The 21,273-nt window shown below is 55.0% G+C and overlaps 8 protein-coding genes across 8 annotated transcripts; 5 read left to right on the top strand and 3 right to left on the bottom strand.

The window, feature by feature from the left end:
• Positions 1–2,282: 2,282 nt before the first annotated feature.
• BDP55DRAFT_547466 (dolichyl-phosphate-mannose-protein mannosyltransferase) lies at positions 2,283–4,628 on the top strand (the record flags this gene model as incomplete). Its single annotated transcript, XM_060568741.1, has 3 exons — positions 2,283–2,420; positions 2,496–3,930; positions 3,985–4,628. The coding sequence occupies 3 exons, from the start codon at positions 2,283–2,285 to the stop codon at positions 4,626–4,628; spliced, it is 2,217 nt and encodes a 738-aa protein (XP_060432186.1).
• Positions 4,629–5,044: 416 nt separating this feature from the next.
• On the bottom strand, positions 5,045–5,836 carry BDP55DRAFT_629596 (ras family protein; the record flags this gene model as incomplete). Its single annotated transcript, XM_060572046.1, has 1 exon — positions 5,045–5,836. One exon carries the CDS (start codon positions 5,834–5,836, stop codon positions 5,045–5,047), a length of 792 nt encoding a protein of 263 aa, XP_060432185.1.
• A 2,123-nt stretch (positions 5,837–7,959) lies between these two features.
• On the top strand, positions 7,960–10,304 carry BDP55DRAFT_692174 (uncharacterized protein; the record flags this gene model as incomplete). The annotated part of the gene is made up of 2 exons (XM_060577075.1): positions 7,960–7,972; positions 8,050–10,304. The coding sequence occupies 2 exons, from the start codon at positions 7,960–7,962 to the stop codon at positions 10,302–10,304; spliced, it is 2,268 nt and encodes a 755-aa protein (XP_060432184.1).
• A 1,936-nt stretch (positions 10,305–12,240) lies between these two features.
• Positions 12,241–13,394, top strand: BDP55DRAFT_726389 (uncharacterized protein; the record flags this gene model as incomplete). Its single annotated transcript, XM_060579141.1, has 3 exons — positions 12,241–12,341; positions 12,420–13,276; positions 13,336–13,394. 3 exons carry the CDS (start codon positions 12,241–12,243, stop codon positions 13,392–13,394), a joined length of 1,017 nt encoding a protein of 338 aa, XP_060432183.1.
• Positions 13,395–14,087: 693 nt separating this feature from the next.
• BDP55DRAFT_726388 (uncharacterized protein) lies at positions 14,088–15,135 on the bottom strand (the record flags this gene model as incomplete). Its single annotated transcript, XM_060579140.1, has 3 exons — positions 14,088–14,323; positions 14,422–14,514; positions 14,709–15,135. 3 exons carry the CDS (start codon positions 15,133–15,135, stop codon positions 14,088–14,090), a joined length of 756 nt encoding a protein of 251 aa, XP_060432182.1.
• A 402-nt stretch (positions 15,136–15,537) lies between these two features.
• Positions 15,538–16,770, top strand: BDP55DRAFT_656082 (uncharacterized protein). The gene has a single exon (XM_060574357.1). The coding sequence runs from the start codon at positions 15,731–15,733 to the stop codon at positions 16,271–16,273; it is 543 nt and encodes a 180-aa protein (XP_060432181.1). The 5' UTR covers positions 15,538–15,730; the 3' UTR covers positions 16,274–16,770.
• Positions 16,252–18,470, bottom strand: BDP55DRAFT_45617 (uncharacterized protein). Its single transcript, XM_060567617.1, has 6 exons — positions 18,297–18,470; positions 18,096–18,150; positions 17,912–17,995; positions 17,477–17,836; positions 16,802–17,394; positions 16,252–16,634 (listed from the first exon to the last, which is right to left on the bottom strand). Exons 1-6 carry the CDS (start codon positions 18,344–18,346, stop codon positions 16,418–16,420), a joined length of 1,359 nt encoding a protein of 452 aa, XP_060432180.1. The 5' UTR covers positions 18,347–18,470; the 3' UTR covers positions 16,252–16,417.
• Positions 18,471–19,294: 824 nt separating this feature from the next.
• On the top strand, positions 19,295–20,578 carry BDP55DRAFT_629591 (uncharacterized protein; the record flags this gene model as incomplete). The annotated part of the gene is made up of 4 exons (XM_060572045.1): positions 19,295–19,378; positions 19,417–19,614; positions 19,735–19,836; positions 19,973–20,578. The coding sequence occupies 4 exons, from the start codon at positions 19,295–19,297 to the stop codon at positions 20,576–20,578; spliced, it is 990 nt and encodes a 329-aa protein (XP_060432179.1).
• Positions 20,579–21,273: the final 695 nt, after the last annotated feature.

Raw genomic sequence — 21,273 nt, 5'->3', positions numbered from 1 at the left:
ACGGGACCGGACGATTGGATGCAGGAGCGATGACATAAGACGACCGAGACCCCTAATGCAATCCGCTCTGTCTCTTGAGTCGTCGGCGGCGTCGGCGGAGACGGTTCAGACTGGTGGACGCAGTGGGGGTTTACTTTTCTGAAAGAGAAACCTGAGGCTTGGATTTGAGTCCAGATCAGGTGTCGGAGAGTCTCTGGGACCTGAACATCTGCACCGCAATGGGGCGATTGTTAGCAACGATTGTCTGTGCCGACAATGTGTTATGGATCAGACCGGGACCAGCCAAGGAGGGGGAAACAGCACAGAGTGGACGAGAGAGTAGAGACGAAAAAAGACATGTGATGCAGCTGTCTAGCGTTTCCGCATGCGGGCTTCAGCATGTTGCAGAGCGAGAGAGAGGCTTGACTCGGCGGGGCAGATGGGCCGCGCCCAGGCGATGATGAGTTATCTTACCTCGGGCACCTTAGGTTGGCGACAGGCCCAGTGTCTGAGGTGAACGCAACCCCTTTTTTCGTTCTCTGAAGAAACACAACGATGGCGACTCCTGGCGACAAATCAGGTCTACCAGGTCTTTACTTCTTTGGGTGAGAAGTACCTGTATTGTTGGAGGCTTTGCGCACCGTCATACAAGACAGGAAAAGTAAGAAGACTCTCTCATTCAGGTTGAAGAGGCCGATGAGGGTAGCCTTCTGTGCAGCTGTGGTCTCCGGATACTGCTTCAGGCACTCCGTACTGGATAACCACCGCATCTGCGACCTGCACGGCGCAGGCCTCCACCGCCGTGGACTCCCCGAATCGCCGAGATGGAGTCCACACCGCGGCCGATGGTGTCCTTCTCTAGGCCGACGGGATTGACTGGAAGATGCGCACTGGCATTTCCGGTTAGCTCCGAAAGCGGGGGGTCATCGCGCGACCCGGAAGGGTTAGCGCAGTTGAAAACCACGGCTGAGCTACAGCTACCATGAAGACAAGACATTGTGCAGATGCATCTGTCGTGGATGTGGCCTGTGTGTTGTTTTCCGTGGAAAAAGGATGGATTGTGTTGTGTCGTTTGGTCTTTGGCATGCCGCTAGCATTGCAGTTATGGAAGATAATGGACGCCTCATCAGGTGGCTGCAGGTGCGTCCAAGCTGCATAAGTTGCTTGCTTTGAGGCTGATGATGATGATTCTGGTCTGTATCCGTATATAAGGTAAGCTATATGGTAGTAAATGTTATCTTGGAAGGGAGGTAGGTAGATGTGTGATATAACCACAGTCTTGAATGTCACGACGTCAGGATCGAATATAGCGAGACGCAAGGTGAGGGTAAGGTGGGAGCGAGAATTCCAGGTTCCATTGACATTTGACTATGATCGTCGAAGAGTGAGAGCCGCGTGGGGATCCCATCTGTAGGACCTCAGGGGGTAAGGTATCCATCCGCACTCCGTACCTGGTAGGCAGCTGTAGCCTGTGGGGGCAGGGGGTAACGGAGGGGCTATTTGGGGTCCCTCCCGGGCCATTCAGGCCATTCCATCGAGAGGACCTGCGCGGCCTGCTCAAGGTATGCAGCCTATGCCACCCGCTTATAGACCACTTAAGAGCAGCTGAACCAATAGATCGGCTTCAATGAACCCAGGGACGAGATTCGCGTAAAGTGTGGTCGGGGTCTCGCGCAGTCTGGAAGGAGTGGAAAGGGAGGGATACCGTGTCTGTTGGTGCATAGGTGGCATTTATTTCGTGTTGCCGCAAGGGGGTTGCAAAGGGTGGAAGGGTGCTCCTTCCCAGCTGCCCAGCTCCTCCCGATTTAGTTCAGACCTCACCAAAAAAATTCCCACCTGGCCAAAGGGCACTCTGCCACTCTCCCGTTCCGCCTCCATATTAATTGCATGATTCCCTGGTAATTCAAAGTGCCCTTTTTCAGCTTTCCCTTTCTCTCCTTCCCCCCAAGCTGACTGACCTCACCTTCTTTTTTGATGAGCTGGTTTGGTTTGCGGAACACCTGTGCCTCAAGAGATACCCGCTGATTCTCTTTTTGCGCGGCTTCTCTTTTTACCTTCTTCAATTCTCCAACTTTTTTCTCTTTTGCCCCCGGGCGTTTTTTGAGTCTTGACTCGTCCGATCACTAACGAGAAGCTCAGAGCTCCTGTTCTTGGAGCTTGACTCTCACTCTTCCTGCACACACCCCCTTGAAGCAGCCTTCATCAACGCATTCGGTTATCCCGTTTCGAGAGTCAGTCTATACTCTCGCACAACCCATTCCATACGCCGCCTTTCCGTTTGCTGACTGGTCTCACCAACAGCCATGGCTACAGAAAAGCCCATTGTCGCGTCCGGCGCGGACGTGGGCGATGGCGTCAGACGACGAGCCGTGCCCCAGGGCCAGTCAGTTCCCATAACGGCTGCCCCTGAAATCGACGACAAGAAGAAGCTTGTCAAGAAGGTAAGCGCCTCCCCTCTACAGCAGCCCAAGCTTTCCTAGACCTGCTTAGATACTGATACTTCACCCTTTTCCCAGCAGAGCTCCTTCCTCGATGACTGGGAACCCATCATCGCCCCCATCATCTTCACGGCCGTTGCCATCTTCACCCGACTCTGGAGAATTGGCATCAGCGACATTGTTACCTGGGACGAGGCTCACTTTGGAAAGTTCGGAAGTCACTACATCAAGCATGAATACTACTTCGATGTTCACCCGCCCTTGGGCAAGATGCTTGTTGGCCTCTCCGGTGTTCTCGCTGGCTACAACGGATCTTTCGAGTTCAAGTCCGGAGAGAAATACCCCGAGGATGTCGACTACACCTTCATGAGAGCTTTCAACGCTCTCTTCGGTATTCTCTGCATTCCCATGGCCTACTACACTGCCCGCGAGCTGAACCTCAGACGTCCCGCCGTCTGGCTTGTTACCCTCATGGTCCTTTGCGAGAACTCGTACACAACCATCAGCCGCTTCATCCTTCTCGACTCGATGCTGCTTTTCGGTACTGTCGCGACTGTTCTATGCTGGGCCAAATTCCACAACCAGCGCAACGATGCTTTTGAGCCTGAGTGGTTCTTCTGGCTGTTCATGACTGGCCTCAGCATTGGCTGCGTGTGCAGTGTCAAGCTCGTCGGTCTGTTCGTCACCTCTCTCGTCGGCCTCTACACAATTGAGGATCTCTGGACCAAGTTCGGCAACACCAAGATGCCCGTTACCACACTGGGCGCTCACGTTGTCACCCGCGTCGTTGGCCTCATCATCATCCCCTTCCTGGTCTACATGCTCTCTTTCGCCCTCCACTTCGCCATCCTCGACCACACCGGTCCTGGTGATGCGCAAATGAGCTCCTTGTTCCAGGCAAACTTGAAGGGCACCGAGGTCGGCAAGAACAGCCCCTTGGAAGTCGCCTACGGATCACGTGCGACCATCAAGAACATGGGATACGGCGGTGGCCTCCTGCACTCCCACGTCCAGACCTACCCCGAGGGTTCTACTCAGCAGCAGGTTACTTGCTACCACCATAAGGATGCCAACAACGACTGGTTCTTCTACCCCAACCGTGCCGACGCCGACTACGACCCCGAAGCTCCTCCCCGATTTATCGGCGACGGCGAGACGATCCGTCTCATTCATGCCCAGACCGGCCGCAACCTTCACTCCCACGAGATCGCTGCTCCCATGACCAAGGCCGATAAGGAAGTTTCCAGTTACGGCAACTTGACTATTGGCGACGAAAAGGACCACTGGACTGTGGAGGTCGTTCGTGATGTTGCCTCCCGTGACCGCAGCAGAATTCGCACTCTGACGACGGCTTTCCGCTTGAGACATCCCGTTCTTGGCTGCTACCTCCGCGCTGGCAACGTCAACCTGCCTCAGTGGGGTTTCAAGCAGATTGAGGTGACCTGCACCAAGGCCAACAACCCCAGAGACTCGTACACCCACTGGAACGTAGAGGCCCACTGGAACGAGAAGCGTAAGTTGAAGCTTTAAACCCCGTGTGTCTTGCTCAGCCTGCTAACTGGCACAGTGCCCCCCGGCGACCCTGGCTCTTACAAGTCCCCCTTCCTTCACGACTTCATCCACCTCAACGTTGCCATGATGACCTCCAACAACGCCCTTGTGCCCGATCCCGACAAACAAGACGATCTCGCCTCTCAATGGTGGCAGTGGCCCATCCTCAACGTTGGTCTGCGCATGTGTGGCTGGGACGACAACATTGTCAAGTACTTCCTCCTCGGCAACCCTCTGGTCTACTGGGGCTCTACCGCCGGCCTGGGCGTCTTCGCGCTTGTCGTCGTTTGGTACTTGATCCGTTGGCAACGCGGCTACAACGATTTGAACTCCAAGGAGATTGACCAGATCCACTACGCGGGGTTGTACCCCGTGGCCGGCTGGTTCCTCCATTATCTCCCCTTCGTTGTCATGGCCCGTGTCACCTATGTTCATCACTACTACCCTGCGCTGTACTTTGCCATCCTTACTTTCGGCTTCTTGGCCGACTGGTTCCTCCGCAACAAGAACCAGGTATTCCAGTACGGCGTGTACGGCGTCCTGTACGCGACCATTATCGGTCTCTACATCCTCTTCAGCCCCATCTGCTTCGGCATGACGGGCAACAACAAGCAGTACAGCTACTTGAAGTGGTTCGATAGCTGGAGAATTTCTGACTAAATCTGACGATTTACCAGCGATGCCAAGGTTGTATTAGAACGATTCCTCCCACGGGAATTCTGTACTTGAACGGCCGAGATCTATGACTCGGCCTTTCTACCCAACTCTCTCTCTGTAAGGATATGGACGATAAAAACGGTGGCAAGATGGGCCTTTCGAGCTTGGGGAAGCGAAAGTTGACGGGATACACAACTTCCGTACATAATGCAATATGAAATCTGTTCCTTGTTCCTACTATTTCTTCTCATCGTGAGTTGAACTGCCCATTGACCATACATTATAATTACAAAAAAAGTAATAGTACAAAGTGGGTTAAATGCGAAAGAAGGAAGAAGAAAACTGCTGCTAGTGGCCTCTGGGTATCACTGTCCTTATCGTGTATGCTTTTTTGGTTGCGTCCTGCTGCGCGGCTTCATCTAACAACAGCCGCCGCCGGAGCCCTTATTCGCGTCGCCCCCTATCCTCACTTGCTTATTGCCCCCGGCACTCGGCCCCTTGACACCGGACCTCCTGTCATTGAGATCGTATTTCCCGGCCTGGATGTTATTGTATATCCTCTCGGCGACGCGCATAAAGGCTTTTTCGACATTCTCGCCGCTCTTTGCGCTCGTCTCAACATACTCAAAGACGCCGTTCTTCTTGGCCCACTCCTCGGCCTCCTCTTTTGTCACCTCGCGCTTGTTGTCGCCGTCACCCTGGGTGAGGTCGGCTTTATTGCCCACGAGGATGACGACGATATCCGGCTCGGCGATCTGGCGCAGATCGTTGAGCCAGTCGGTCACGTGCTGGAAGGTTTGCTTGCGGCTGAGGTCGAAGACGAGGAGGGCGCCGCTGGCGCCGCGAAAGTAGGAGCGCGTGACGGATTTGTATGTTTCCTGGCCGGCGGTGTCCCAGAGGGAAAGTTTCATGTGCTTCTGGGGCCCATCTGCGGCGGTAGAAGACGAGGTAATTCGCGGGGGCTCGGGGAGGCCAGTGGAGGTTGTGCTGCCGTCTGGGTTCGTCTTTGGTTCGGGAGCGGGCGGGGGAGGGGGCAGGGTGTTTGGGGGACCGACGGGGACGATGCGGGAGCCGAATTCGACGCCGATTGTCACGTCGTGGTGCGGGGAGAAGCGTCCTTCGCAGAGGCGGATGGTGAGGGAGGATTTGCCGCAGCCCGAGTCGCCGATGCAGACGAGTTTAGCGATGTAGTCCCATGGTGGAGACGACATGGCCCTTTGCGAGTCTGTGGCTTTTGTGTGTGTGTGTGTGTGTGAGGTGGGAAAAGGGAGGGAAGTATGTGCGTGTCAGCGGCAAGGTTCGATGCAGAGGTCTGTGGTTTCGGTTCCGTGACTTTGAAGAACCGGATAGATAGCTGTGCTTTTTTGCGATTGTCTCTCTCGGCTGGCCCGCGAGATCGTTTCTGCTGGTGATGGATGGTTTCGAAGAGGTGGATTGGAAGGGGACCGTGTATGGTGTGGTTAGCAGCAGCAGTGGTGATGGTGGTGGTTGTTGGTTGGTCTGATGTTGGAAAGCTTCAAACAGCTGTCGGTTATCGGAGCACGTGTTCAGAAGTTCACGCCTGACAAGGGGGGGCACTGGGCACTGGGGGGCTGCTTCGGCTCCGATTGAGGAAGACAGACGAATGAGTGGGATGTTCAGAAACGGTTGGCAACAGAAGGGATGTCGTCTGTTCTCAATGTTCGGTGTCCGCGTGGTTCCCGAGAAGTGATGTTTGAGCCTGAGAGATGACTTAAAGGTGAGCTCTCCTCTATCCAAGTGGAAGATGACCTCTAGGTTGGGTCGTGCGAACAACCTTCTAAAGGGTCTCTGAGAGGTGGAATCGGAGGTGGAAATGTGCTGCTCTGCAAGAAATGGGCGAGTTGCATCACGCTGGTCAGTGTTTAAGATGGTGTTCCCCCTTGTCACAGGATAGGCCTAAGAAGACGACAGAGCCCCAGTTTAAACTGGACCGATGACCAGGGAATCTGGCGGCAGGGATTTGGCATGGTGTTATCAGTGACGCAAGTGCTTAGTGATAAGGCGACGGGATCTGAGGCGCTTGTTTGCGCAGTAAAGTACCTAGCAGCAGCAAACAACAACGGCCAGCTGTGGTGATTGTCAGTTGACGATGATTGGGGGAATGACTGACTTACCCAAGACTGAATGACTCGGAAACGGTGATTAAATCGGGCTAAGTGCTTTCTTAGTTGCTGGTCTCGCGCCAGGACATGTCAGTGCCATGCAGGAAGCAGTATGTATTGAAGAGTCCTCGGAATCTCATAGTTTTCCGTATAGGTATAGAAGACGGCGGGCATAAATGACTGTGACGTTTGAAGCACTCCACTGGGTAAGGGGAGCAGGTGCCATGTATCAACCGCAGTAAAAGGCAAGATGCGTGCTCCAGCTTCATGTAGGTTTTCCCTTGGGTTGATGCTGTATGCGCATCTCGGAGTTCCCAAACCAAGGCGAACATGGAACTGGGAAGAGCCCGCCAACCCGCAGCCATGCCATCTCAGGCAATCCGGGCCCTCAATGCTGCAATGCTGCAATGCATCCGCCAACTTACCGCCTTATCGCCCACCACGATAAGTCCGATGAGTGCCGGCCGCAGCCCGTGGGTGGCTCCTACTCCCCCCTGCCTCCGCAGGTATCGACGTTGTGAGTGGCTGGGTTGTTAGTGAGGTAGGTACCCGGCAGGAAGGGTTCCCAGGTGAAAGGTACCTTGTGGTTGTGGTGTGGGCGGTGTCGCGGGTGTCGTGTGCCATCTGTGTGCCACTGCTTAGGCTGCATCAGCGTCCGCGCTGCCTAACAGTAACAGGCGGGCAAAGCCTTGCGTTACCTAAGGTACCTTGGGGTGGGATTTCCACGGGCACCCCAGAAGGCGCCGCCCCCGGCCATCCATGTACTCTCCCAGTTCCCTCACTGGCCCGGTCCACTTCCATCAGTCACTCACCGGCCTAGGCACCTTTCACCTCTTCGTCTGTACCGCATGACCTTTGATTCATATCTTTTCCCAGAACCTGGTGCAGATGCCCTTCTCACGAGCACTTCGGGCTTGATCAGAAATCTTGTACCTACCCAAAGGTGGCATTCTCTCCGTTCCAAGAATAGGTCTCCCGCAGGAACTGCCGTCGACCCGTCTTCTTTCTGTTTGCGTATACCATTAGTGTCCACCGCCGCCGCCGGCATCCAAAACATTCCAGCCGTTTACTCTTTGTCTGTCATCATCATTCATAGGACCTTCACCAACCCGACACTTAACTGCCCCGTCGTCCCGCGTTCCTGTCCTGCCACCTCTCAGGAGCACGCGAATTTTTTCTGAGGGGACAAGGTCCTCGCTATCGGTAGCACCATGTTCTCGGAATGTAAGTCTCATACACCGCTGGGAAACCACCCCCGGTGACGCCCAGCGGCGGCGGACAACCAACTAACTCGCCCCCAGATGCGTCCAGGTTTCTGGCGCAATCGCAGTCCCGACTCTCCAACTTTGCGGGCCAAGATCCAGGCAACGAGAACCCACCACGACAACCGAACGACTGGTCATCGCGGGCCCCTCCTCGAAATGGCGGACGCTCCTTCCTGGGTAGAGGCTATGGAGGAAACCCCTACCAGCCGGGCGGCGGTTCGCGTTACGGTCAAATGGGCTTCGCTTCCCGCATGTCCACCGCCCAGGATGCGCCGCTATTCCATAGCACGCTCGACGAGTACATGGAGGAGGACGAAGAAGACGAGAGGGATCGCGAGGCTGCGGATATGGCCGCCCTCCACATGTCTCGGCGCGTGGCCGCCGCGAGCAAGATGGCAGAGAGCTCCGAGACGGAACCAGACGCTAGCCGCGGCTCGTTGGAACAGAGCAGCGAAACACCCGGCCGAAGATACCAGGATCGCGGGCTGCGGAGAGGTATTCGCAGCAGTTGGAATGGTACGAGGAGCTTCAGTGGCCGGAATCGTGGGAGAGATGTTATAGACGAAGAGTTGGAGGATGCCCCGCGAGAAACTTCCGACCGGGAGTCAGATACGAATCCTAAAATGGTCGACATCGGGCTAGATTCCCAAATCATTGACGACGACGACCCGTCTGCGTCGCTGCTGAACGAGGCGCCTACGGACTCGAGCCCGCCCGCCTTCCAGAAGTTCCAGTCCAAGTCCGGAGACCGCAAGTTCCCACTCAGGAGGGAGGCTACTCGAGAAGATGACTTTGACGAGGCCCGCCGGGCCAGCTCCGACGATGAGGCCCTGCCTGCCACTGTTCCCCTGGTCGAAGGAGAGATATTCAAGTACGACCCGTTCTTCGCCTGGATCTTCCTTATTGCGCTCGCCGGTCTGGTGTCTACCTTTGTGCTTGTCTGGCTACATACTGGCACACCAAAGAAAGGATGGGGTGACACCGTCTACACAACATTACAAGCATCCTTTCATATGCTCGCCGTGGATACCCTGATATCGATCATAGTATCCTTTGTGTGGCTCGCGGCACTTCGATCCTTTGCCCGGCCGCTGGCGTTAGTGATCCTTGTTGCAGTACCCATCATCATGTTTTCATTCACACTATACCCCTTCATTTCCAGCTATGAGGGCCGGTCACATGGGACCAGCTTTCAGGATCGGGCCATGCGATGGGCTGCTCTCGTCCCCGCCATCTCAGCCTGTGTCTGGGTGTACATGGCTTGGAAGGGCCGCAACGCCATCCGTCAGGCGATTGAGATATTGGAGTTCTCTACTAGAATTCTTGCAGCAAACACGGCACTCCTCATCTTGGGTTTCAGCTGTCTCGCGATCATAGTAACGTGGACCTGGGTCTGGATGTGGATGTTCTCGAGAATCTTCTTGGGTGGGTACTTCTCTAGAAGACTTGCCAGGTTCATCATCAGCGTGTCCAGCTGGTGGCTGGGTATCTGGTTCGTATTGATGTACATGTGGACAATCGGAGTCATCAACGCGGTGCAACGGGCGACCACAGCAGCGACAGTGTCCCAATGGTACTTCCACCGCAACGCGGCTCCGGCCCCAACGTCGGCGGAGATTGTCACGGCTGCGCTAAACCACGCGACGACGACCATCTTTGGCAGCATCTGCGAGTCGACGTTGATTGCGCTGCTGATTCGGGCGCCGCTGCTCGTGCTGCCACGCAGGTTTGCTAATATCCTGCAGCACATTGCTGCCATGTGGATTCCGACGCCCATCGCAGCGCTTACGAATCCTCTCACCATCACGTACGGAGCGATTCACTCGCAGAACCTCCACACGGCGGCTCGCGGTCTCAGCCAGATGGATTTCTTGTCCCCGCAGCGCCCCACGACAACACTGACACCGCAAGTCTTCAGCACAAGGCGGTCCAGTCACTCCCCTTTGCTTCCTTATCGGCTCGCAAAGATGCTTTTGTACGCGACACGGTTCATCATGGCGACGGGACTCGGTTTTGCTGGGTGGGTCATGACGGCGAAGCAGCTCTCTATCGCTCTGCCGGACGGAATGGGGGTACGGGGTTCGGCGTACGCATATGTGGTTGGCATAGTAGCCAGTTTCATTGGGTTTTCGGTCATGGGCGCCATGGAAGGCATTCTCAGCGGTATTCTGGACGCGGTTGTCATCTGCTACGGCAGCGAGCGGCGGATGGCTAGCGGAGGCGGCGCCTACTGCATGGAGGCGGCGTACCTCTTTGGAGAGAGAAGACGGGACGAGAGGGGCCTACCATGAGCTAGGTTTACTCACATTTACCTGTAGTTGTTGATTTTGCTTGTTACAGCACTCTGGAGAAATTGTATACTTGTGAGGAACGAGGAGTTTCGCCTGCGCTAGCGTGCTTATATGTCTAGATGGGATAGACGCCTCAGGGTAGGCCCTTGTTCGATGGAGCTTTTTGATGGTATTACCGACCTAGGTATTTCTCACGACATGCTGAGCACACTCGATGACCGACCTTTGTGGATTCTGTGTGTATGAGTGAGGTGATGAATTGGCGGCGGCGGGAAAGTGACAGTGCCAAGAATCCGAGATAAATGCTGCGCCACAGGTGTCTTCGCAATGTCAACGGTCACCATCTTTCGCCCGAGAGGAGTGGTTCCGTTTGGAAACAGAATGGAGTGAAGGGAACGGGCTTGCCTTGGCATAGAGGGCGGAGTGCGGCGTGGCTTTTTTTGTCGCGGGTGATTATTGGCCTCTCACTTTTGTCCTTCGGGATGTAGGAGCATCACGACCCGATGGTCGAAGGTGATGGAGTATTGGTGGGGGGCACCGCCACACGGTGGGAAGAGATGAATAGAGTCATCTGGACATTACCTGTAAATCCCGTCTGTTGACTTGGGTTGTCGCAGCAGGGGAAAGAGTCATTTTTCCACATGTTGGATTTGCATTACGAAAGCAAAAGGTCACCAGCCACAATCTTTGTGCGTCGTGGATAGCTGACTTGTTTGCCATTCATTTCAGCATTGAATTTGCGTATCAAGGTATGAAGACTGAGGCGAGGGGTCAAACTGCTGGGTACCTTCAAGCTTCACGGGTGACGGGCCTGTGCGAGACGTTTCCAGTTCGACCTGAGGTAGCTTTTTTGGAGGGGGGGTTTTACTGCAGATGGGAGGAGTATTGTCGGGGTATTAGAAGCTTGTTTTACCTTGCAAATGGACTTATCAGATACCTTGCCTTGCGTATCGGCTCTCCGGCATCCCGGGTCGCAGTGGGAAAGCGACAGGCAGGCCACAGGTGAGGGGCGGCGGCGTGAGGGGCAATCCGCTGGACAAGCATCAGCGGGGAGGGAGGGGCTGTGCTTTGCAGCTCGCAGCAGCAGCTCGCATCATGCTGTTGCAGCATAGCCAAGACGGAACCCGCAGGATAGGACAGGACTGGAAGAGGTAAGATAGGCACAGTATGGCAGTGAGAGCAGCTTCGAGAAGCGGGATCGAATCGAACTAGAGGCGGTTGTGATCTACCTTACCTTACGTACTTGTTAGATATCCGTACCCTTCGCCCAGCACGTCATATCGTAGGCGGCACGACGGCAGCGATTGTCATCTCAATGCTCTCCGGTACTGTTCCAGAAGATGCTAGGTTTAGTGAGTGAAGACACGAAGCCTCGTTTAGCAATTACTTCCCCGTCCCTCTAAAATCACCGCCAAGGTGCCTCTGGACGGCGGGAGCAGCGGAAACGTCGGGGTGCCATTGGTTGCGCGGTACAAGTTCCCTCCGTTTAGCTAGAGGGGGGGAGGGGGAGAGGGAACCGTTCCAAAACTGAAAGACGTAATCCCCGGCCCTCCGCGCCCAGCTCCAGACTCCAGTCGAACCTATTGCGCCTCCCCAATACAACACCTGACACCCCGCGGTAAGAGGTAGGAGGCAATAAGTTCCTTTCCCTTTCTCCCCCTTCCCCCAAAGTCCCATCTCATCCCAACCTCAAAACTTTGGTGTCTTTTTCCCTCTTCAAAGATTCTTTAATTTTCTGAAAAGAGGTAGCTGTGGAAACTCGGAAACTTTGTTGTTCACTCACTCACACACGCACACACGCCTCGTCTACAACTCATTCACCTACACCAAACAATCTACCTCAGACCACGTCGATTAATTGAAAGGCCTCATACCACCGAAAGATCCTAATTGCGTTTACATAGTAGTACGCCCTCTGCGCCCGACTTCACTACACATGGACGATAATTTCGCTCCCCCGTCGGGTCCCCCGCCTCCCAAGGCCCCCGAGGTCCCTCCCGGCTGGATCGCTCGCTGGAACGACCAGTACAAAGAATGGTAAGTCGAGACCTCGCCGCCCAACAATTCACCTGCGTCTCTTGATTATGCTCACCGATACTAACACACGCACCTCAGGTTCTACGTAAACCTCCACACCAAGCAATCCCAATGGGATAAGCCAACGGAGCCTGCCCTCCCTCCCCCTCCCCCACCAGCAGAAGATGGACACCCGGGCGGCCCCCCTCCGGGTTACGCCCCGCGCCCCGGCGACCACCCGACGCCGCCGGTCGATCAGAAGCACAACCCCTACGACCAAAAGGGCAACCCCTACGAGAACCAATCCTCGACCCCTCAGCCGCCCGGCGCCGGTGGCTCCAACGCAATGTCCGAAGACGAGCGCCTAGCCCGCCAGCTTCAGGCCGAGGAAGAAGCTCGCGCCCGCAGCGGCGGCGGTGGCGGGCCCCCGGGCTACAACCTCCAGCAGCAGCAACATCAGCAGTCGCAGTCGCCGTTCCCCGACCAGCTCCCGCCCCGCGCGCAGGACACAAGAGGAAAGAGTAGCTCCGGCGGCTTCTTGGGCAAGCTGCTCGGTAAGGCCAAGACGGGCGGCATGGGCGGTTCGAGCCACGCGCAGCCGCAGTACGGAGGGTATCCCCAGCAGCAAGGTTACGGCGGCTACCCGCCCCAGCAGCAAGGTTACGGTGGTTACCCCCAGCAGCAGCAGTACGGCGGCTATCCGCCTCAACAGGGTTACGGGGGGTACCCTCAGCAGCAGGGCTATGGCGGATATCCCCAACAGCAGGGCTACGGCCGGGGCATGGGCGGTATGGGCGGTATGGGCGGAATGAGCGGCGGCGGTCGGAAACCCGGCGGCGGCGGCATGGGCATGGCGGGCGGTCTGGCGCTCGGTGCTGGTGCCGGTCTGCTTGGTGGTGCGTTGATTGCGGATCACATCAATGATGAGCAGCAGGAGGCGTACGCTGAGGGATACAGTGAGTCATAATCTTTGGACCCCGGTTTGATATGTGAACAGTTGCTAACATCGGTACAGACGACGGAAATGACGGAGATGATTTCGGCGGCGGTGACGACTTTGGAGGTGACTTCTAAGTGGGCTGGCACTGGATTACGGCCAGCTGATATTGACGTACTAAATGGATCATGAGAGAAGGGTTGGCCGGTAAAGGGATTGACGGGGGCGGGTTTCAGGGGGCATAAATCTGCGTCTAATATGCGTTCTTCTCATGGGGAAACAGAGCCCGGTTACGTTTAAACATCATGTCTCGTTGCTTTTCCTGCGAATACTTTGATGCAGCAGCATACATGATGACAAGTCTATGAGGTCCAATATTAATCCTATCGACAATGGGAAACTACCAAAGAAAAGCGAGGAAGGAGGGCGGGCAACTAATCGTATAAAGAATCGAATAGTGTAACCCTTAGTCAATCCGCACTCTGACTTTGTTGGAGTATTGCTTTTTATTCTGATTGACTTGACCATCTCGCACAGATCGCTGATGACAGGAACGGGTGTTTGGGATGGAATACAGATCCTTGGGCGGGGAGTTGCCTGGGATAGGTATAAGATATATATGATTATACCGACCCAGTGCCACGGAGAGAGGCATTGGCGGCAGCACATGAGAAGTCCCGACATCCTTGGTTCATACAATTTGGTAACAAATTTGTTTATAGGGGATTGTAGTTTTCAAGAAAGCGCCGTAGCCTAGAATTTTATATCCCCATAGGAAGCCGTGATAACAATCTTGAACACCGTTGGGATTATCTCGCCTGCTTACAGTCTCACCTCCGCACGCCCTTCTCCTTCTTACCACCGGCACCACCGCCACTCAAGGCACCGGACCCGGAACCGGAGGATTCTTCCTTCTTGCTGCTGCTGCCGGTACCGGCAAGGAAGCCCGCCATGTCAAAGTTGGCCATGGGGTTCGCGTCGCCGCCTCCGCCGCCGCCGCCGAGGAGGGAGTTCATCGGGTTGCTCTTTTGGCGTTCTTCGAATTCGGCGCGCATTTCGGGGTCCACTATTGTTTTTCTCAGAGTTAGAAATCCGATTCTCGAGAAACATGGTTCCGAGCGAAACAGGGGGGTGGGAGAGGGGAGAAGTTTGGGTTAGACGTACTGTTGTCCATGAGGTAGGGCATGCCGAGGAAGATGCCCATGCTGATGAGGCCGAGGAGGATCATGGGGTTCTTGAGGATAGTGAGGATGGAGACTATGTGAGATTCATCGTTAGCGTTTCTGTGCTTTCCAATTGTGTGTGGATCTCGGGAGAGGAGAGGTCCTCGTCGTGAAAGCGCCAACAGCTCCGGGAGCTTAGCCTTCTCGCCATCAACACCGAACAAACCCAACACTATGAAATCATAACAGGGGGCAAAGGGGGATATATAGAGAGAGGAAAAGACTCACACTTGCTCCTCTCAACAAAATAATTCTTCTGCCCCAACACCCTAACCTCGAACCCCTTCCCACCGCCCTCAAAGTCCTTGGACACGTACGCCTCGCCCTTGTTATCCCAGTCGTTGCCGCGGTACGTCTCCCACGCCGCGACCCCGCCCTCGGCATCGACGTCGAGCCGCAGCGGCGCGAAAGCGTGGGTCGCGCAGTGGACGTCGACGAGGTAGGAGTCGCTGCTGTCGGTGAGGTTGTGGAAGACGAAGGTGTTTTTGACCGACAGGGGCGCGGAGAAGGTGGCGCCGAGGGAGGAGAGCGTCGCGTGGGTTGAGGGCGGGAGAGTGTAGGGGTTGGGCAAGGCTTGGGAGGAGGGGATCGAGAGAGTTAGGGAGGCGGCGGATGCTGATGTTGCCGCGAGGGCTAGGGTTGTGAGGAGGCGCATTTTCGATGGGCGGTGGACTTTTGAATTCGAGGTGGTTTCGGGAGGGATTCTTTGACGACCGGGGGGGGATGGTAGACGTCTTGATGTGATAGACAAGTCAAGAGCGGTGAGGGTAACAAAAGGAATGAGAATGGAGCTTTGTCGGCGAGAGAGGGCGGGGGGGTTTCTTCGTGATGCTCTCGAGGTGGGATGTTGGAGGATATAGCTAAAATCGAGCGGCGCCGTGGGGATTGGAGCTTGGATGGGATGGACCAGACACACAGGAAAGACAAGAGGCGTCGTTGAATGGCGAACCTCTCTCGGCCAATCAGATTCCGTTGGCGGATTAAACCGGTCGTCTACCGCGCCCCGGGAGAGGCAGAGGGTGGAGACGGTGAACATCCATCCATCCCACGCCCCCCCCCGCCCATTCCAGCTTTGCATTGGAGCTATCACCGGCGCCGGTTTACAACCACAGACCTCGTTGGGATCCCGCACGTTTTCTGGTCCTCACGATTCTGAGGTTGCCGTAGGGTTGTATAAATGCACAACGGCCAGTGAACCTCATGACTCCGTCTCAATTTCTACCGGTATCTCCAACGAATGTCTGCTGCCCATGTCACTTTTGGTCTCCATCGCATCGCAACGGCAACATGTGGTTTGCATATCCACAAAGCAACACACTAAAATACCGCGCGCCCGCCCACTAGGAATTTGTGGCGTCGGCACGTTTCATTTCGTTGCGTGCTTTGCCGTTGTTTTTGGGGCGCGGTTTAAGTTGCCACGGGTGGGAGAGCTAAATGGTCGATCACGCACTTTTTTCTCATCGGAGGATGGACGGGAAGGACACCAGGGATCAGGAGGATCATTTCTCGTGCCCGCCAATTTTCCTTGTGATCTTCAGTTACTGCTGTGCTTACATGGTATCTTCGTGGTTTGGGGCGGCACGGCTGGCATGGCGGGACGTGTGATGTACGCCCTGCCCTTGCCTGTCCTCTCTACAGTGGACGCCGGACAGGCCCTGGGCAACGCTGGATCAACTTTGTGGTTTCTGATCATGTTCCACGAGGAGCGATCAAGGGGCATTTCAAGCACGATGGCGTTTCTTCGGCTTTCTCTTTTCTCTCCATCCAAGCCCGCCAAGCGAGCCAAAACATAAAGACGAAAGACAAGGTAAGACAAGAATCGTAAGTTGCTTTTTCTACGGGTATTTTCGTTCTCGTACATTTGGAAATAAATAAAGGCAAAAAAAATCATCCCAGACGCAACCACACATCATCAGTCTCATGTTCTCGCCGAAAACCTACGGCGCAAGCGGCGCATCGTCCTGCTTGGTCTCAGCCGCGGGGGCGGGCTTGCCCGTGGTGGAAGCGGAGGAGGCGTTCTTGAAGGACTGCTCGAAATCGGCAATGATGTCGTCAATGTGCTCCGTGCCGACCGAGATGCGGATGAGGTCCTCGCTAACGCCGGAGCTCGTCTTTTCCTCGTCCGAGAGCTGCTCGTGGGTGGTGGTCCAGGGGCTGTGGCGAAAGTCAGCGAGATGCAAGAATTTTTTGGCCCGAAACGGAGACAAGAGAAGAGGGAAAGGGAGCCAGTCTTCTCCTTTCACTCTGCTATACTCTCTCTCTCTCTCTCTCTCTCTCTCTCTCTCTCTCTCGCTCCATTGTGAAAGGGGACGCAAACTTACTGAATAGCCAAGGTCTTGGAGTCACCAACGTTGGCAAGGTTGGAAATAAGCTTGAAGCCGTCGACGACCTGGCTACCGGCATCGCCACCGCCCTTGACGCCGAAGCTCAGGACACCGCCGAAGCCGCGCTTGAGGTACTTCTTGGCCGTCTCGTGGTATGGATGGCTCTCGAGACCGGGGTACGACACCCAGCTCACGTAGTCGCTCGCCTCGAGCCACTTGGCGAGCGCGAGGGCGTTTTGCGCGTGGCGCTCGGCGCGCAGCGACAGAGTCTCGATGCCGATGATGAGCTGCTGGGCGGCAAAGGGGTTCAGGGAGGCGCCGAGGTCGCGGAGGATCTCGACGCGGGCGCGGATGATGAAGGTGATGGGGCCAAAGGTCTCCCAGAACTTGAGGCCGTGGTAGCCGTCCGAGGGCTCCGTCATTTGCGGGAAGCGGCCGTTGTCCCAGGGGAACTTGCCGCTGTCGACGATGACACCGCCAATGGTTGTGCCGTGGCCGCCGATCCACTTTGTCGCGGAGTGGACCACGATGTCGGCGCCGTGATCGATGGGGCGGATGAAGTAGCCGCCTGCGCCAAAGGTGTTGTCGACCTGGGGGTTTTGGTGTTAGCTGCCGTCTTGCTTCCCGGGTGTGGGTAGGTACTCCCGACAATGGAGACAGAGAGAGACTTACAATGACGGGAACGCCCTTCTCGTGCGCAACCTTGGCAATAGCCTCGAGGTCGGGGACATTGTACTTGGGGTTTCCGATGCTCTCGACGTAGACGGCCTTGGTCTTGTCGTCAATGGCGGCGGCAATATCCTCTACGCGGTCGCCGTCGACAAATTTTGTGTGGATGCCGAGGCGGGGGAGGAAGACCTTGAACTGGTTGTAGGTGCCGCCGTACAGCAGCGAGGTGGAGACGATGTTGTCGCCGGCGTGCGCGAGGGCGTTGATGGCGATGAACTGGGCGGCCTGGCCCGAGGAGGTTGCGAGGGCCGCGACGCCGCCCTCGAGCGCAGCGATGCGCTTCTCAAAGACGTCGACCGTGGGCTGGAGTGGTGGGATGTATGGTCAGTCAACTTGGACACTATAACATGGAATATGTCGAGGAAGTGTCCGACGTACGTTCATGATACGGCTGTAGATGTTGCCAAACTCCTTGAGGCCAAAGAGCCTCGCGCCGTGAGCCGAGTCATTGAAGGTGAAACTCTACACATGTTGAATCTAGCTGTCAGTCCTATGGTGTTTGCGCCTGCGCTCGCGACGAGAGAGCTTGGTTATTCGTCGTCGTCGGGAAGGTTTTACGAACCGTGGTCGCGTAGATGGGGACAGCGCGCGAGTTTGTGGTGGGATCAGGTTCCTGGCTACGATGACACATCAATTCCACATGTCAGTTTCTTGAGAAACTCCAAGGGCAATGGAAAGGTTGTTTGCCCTCCCCGGAGGCATGTTTGCTTGGTGTGGTGATGGTGGTGGTGGGCAAAGGTTCTGTGAAAGAGAGCGTACATACCCCGCATGGAGCTGGAGAGTCTCAAAGTTCTTGCTTAATTCTTCAGCCATTGTTCAAGTTTGACTTTCTCTTTAGCAAGGAATGTTGTGTTTGGAAGAGGGAGGAATTGGAGACACGGAGGGAGAGGAGGGGGGAAAGAAGACAGCTTTTCTCTAGAGGTGTGCGAGCAGTATTAGAGGAAAAGAGCAACAGGGACGGTGACGCGCTTGAGGGAGACACAAGAGACGGGCCGGCAACGGAGTACGCAACGGCGAGGAAGAGCACGGAAGAGGGGAGGGGTAAGGGTGGTTGTCCAGCAATGGGAAGAGTGAGGCAGAGAAAGAGGGCTAGCTACGATGATGCCATTGAGGGGACATCACACCATAGGCCGGGCGGGCTGTTGTATGTGTGTGTATACATGGAATTGACTTCTTGGCCTTGCGAGGAGGGTCACCAGGGACCGAAGAAAAAAAGTTGCCTACCAGGTATTATCTCGGCCTCTCAGAGACAAGGCAACACCTCAAATGTATCGATTCCCTATTTGGGGGGAGAGAGGGGACCAGGACCCCTCCAAATCCCGCTGTCAGCTACTAGGTAGCTCGAAGAATAGCCAATTGGCTTCGATAGAGATGTCCAATAGTCTGGGTCCCATCGACAAATCAGAGCTTGTCACATTGTGTCTTTGTACGATGCTGCAGCAACGGCTGGCTCTCTCTCAATCGCTGATGTGAGGTGAGAGCTCTTGGGTTGCGTGGTTGCTTTGCTGTGATGTTGCTGAAGTGCGGGAAGAGAGCGCCGACTTAGGCAACGGGGGTGGGGCTTGGCCAGAGCACGCAATCGACGCCGAAATGTCACTTTGCGGGGCAAATGGCACCAAAGGAGGGGCACGGGAAGCCGAAAACCCCACTGGACAACCCGCGCGACCTGGAGAAGTTTTTCTGAATCGGTGTGGTTGCCGGCCGAGGGTTCACCGAGTGCCTTTGTTTCTTTTCCCAGAGGGCCTTAATAAGACAGTAAGAATGCGTCTCGCTGACCAAAAGAGATACGAGGCAAGATTGCTGTACGAAAAGTCTAAGGTCTGCCTCGTGGTTCATGTGTGGGGTGTAAGTTTTGGGGGCCGTTTCTACTCTGTACTATTTAGAAAGAGATACTGCGCAAGACATCGTCGACCTTACCGGCCGACTCGAGCAACGGTTCCACCCCCGACAACCTCACCTCGACCGGGTCCCACGGCTCACGATGCCGGCCCGCGGGTATCGGTCGTGGACTCTGGAGAGGTGAACTATGTGGATCAAAAACCATTGAGCCGGTCAAGCCGTTTCCCGCAAACGGCTACAAAGTGGGTGACAAAACCAGTTTTTGAGCCACACATCCAAAGAGATACTCTGATTACCCATATCACCTAACCATCACTTCTTCGATATCAAAAATCCAGACGACATGTGAAAATAATGTCTAGCTTTCATATCGGATTTCAAAAGTTCTTGTTGAGGTTGTCGTAGTGGTGATGGTTGTGGTGGCCCTCCCTCCGTTTGCGCAATCAAGCCCACATTCGCACTCAGTAAGATCGGCTTACATACCCTCATCCTTGTTCACTCTCGAATGCTAATCTATCCGTCTTTTACGGGTATAACAATCCACCAATCTCTCATTTGATCGCCACCGCGCATCATACGCCCAGTATACCTCCGAAGCAGAAGGACAAGGCCGCTCTAAGTGATCTAATAATCGTAGACTCAAAGGCCAAAAAGAACGACTCGAGCGACGAGAACTCCGCCGCCGGCCCGTCTAACAAGACCACCAAGTATACTAAGTCTGCCAAGGACAAGAAGAAGGCCACCGGAAAGGCTACCCGGAAGCGAAAGGCCGTAGCTAGCAAGAAGGGAAAGTCTACTGCAAATAACAACGCCGAGGCCTCTAATAGAAATTCGGCCAATAGCAGCGGCCAGGACACTCCGCCCCCGAAGAGGTTGAATACCGGCAAGGCCAAGGATATGATGGCTCGCGACAAAGATGCCGGACGCAGTAGAACCAGGAACGCCTGGGTCCCGTCTACGCACATTACCGAGAATCCGGCGAGAGAAGAAGGTTCCCAAGAACGCAATTGGGCACGTGGGCTTTCCAACATCGAATTACCAGGAGCCAGATATGAGGCTCTCGGATGCGCTGAGTGGAAAACTACAATGTCACCACCCACTTGCGGCTATCGTTTCAGAGAACAAAAACCAAGTGCACAAGTGTGGAAACACAGCGATAGCCTGACAAACGGCTGTAATCGCAAAAAAAAAAAAAAAAAAGAATGAAAAAAATGACAAAATTTGATATCAACCAGAGCGGTCAAGTTTCTCTTTTCCGGAATTACCATGTACCACAGGCCAAACCTCCTCACAAAGAAGGATATGCTAACAGAACAATCAAAACATTCATCTAGTGTGGTGTGCGGTGTACCAATTACCATGTCGGGGTACGACGTAAGGTAACACAAGTAGGCTACTCGAATAGGTATCCCAGAAAGGGGGTACCCCATAGTCCTATTCACATAGTTCAGGAGGAACATGAAAATGTTAATGAAGCTCAATAACATGCATTGCCGCTCGCCCACCTCAGCCACCCCCAAAAGTTGACAAGCAAGCAGGGACTCCCAGTCTGCGAATGCACCCCCGGCCAAAAAATATCTACTCCACCACCGTCGAGCGGCAGGGTGTCCAATAAGAACAGCCACGTCGTTCATAGGCGCTGACCACCCTGTTTGCTTCTTCTCTTAAAGTGCGTTTTAGTGGTAGATCTTTGTTCGGATTTAAATTAATAGTCGGTCTTCTTTAAGAACGTAGCATGACAATGCTGACGTGATTCTCTTGGAGAACCATGCAAGTACTCTCAACCCCTTTATACGAATTCTTGTTCAACGTCGATATCAAGTAGCACGCGATGGAAGTAGGTGAACCAAGACTAAGAGATTATGGGTAGGAAAGACTACAGACCGCAGCCTATAGAATAG

Source organism: Colletotrichum godetiae, assembly GCF_030913485.1.
Source record: "Colletotrichum godetiae strain CBS 193.32 chromosome Unknown BDP55scaffold_11, whole genome shotgun sequence".
Lineage (NCBI taxonomy): Eukaryota > Fungi > Ascomycota > Sordariomycetes > Glomerellales > Glomerellaceae > Colletotrichum > Colletotrichum godetiae.
The sequence above is the reverse complement of the archived record's forward strand: the minus strand, read 5'-3'. Positions and strand labels throughout refer to the sequence as shown.

What these genes read in the sequence shown, in the direction of transcription:
- BDP55DRAFT_656082 (XM_060574357.1), top strand. Translation starts at nt 15,731, where the DNA reads ATGTCACTTTTGGTCTCCATCGCATCGCAACGGCAACATGTGGTTTGC.
- BDP55DRAFT_45617 (XM_060567617.1), bottom strand. Translation starts at nt 18,346, where the DNA reads ATGGCTGAAGAATTAAGCAAGAACTTTGAGACTCTCCAGCTCCATGCG. An exon ending in ACTCTCCAGCTCCATGCGGG is followed by an intron (nt 18,151 to 18,296) that starts GTATGTACGCTC and finishes GTGTCATCGTAG; the next exon opens with CCAGGAACCTGATCCCACCA. An exon ending in TCCAAGACCTTGGCTATTCA is followed by an intron (nt 16,635 to 16,801) that starts GTAAGTTTGCGT and finishes CTTTCGCCACAG; the next exon opens with CCCCTGGACCACCACCCACG.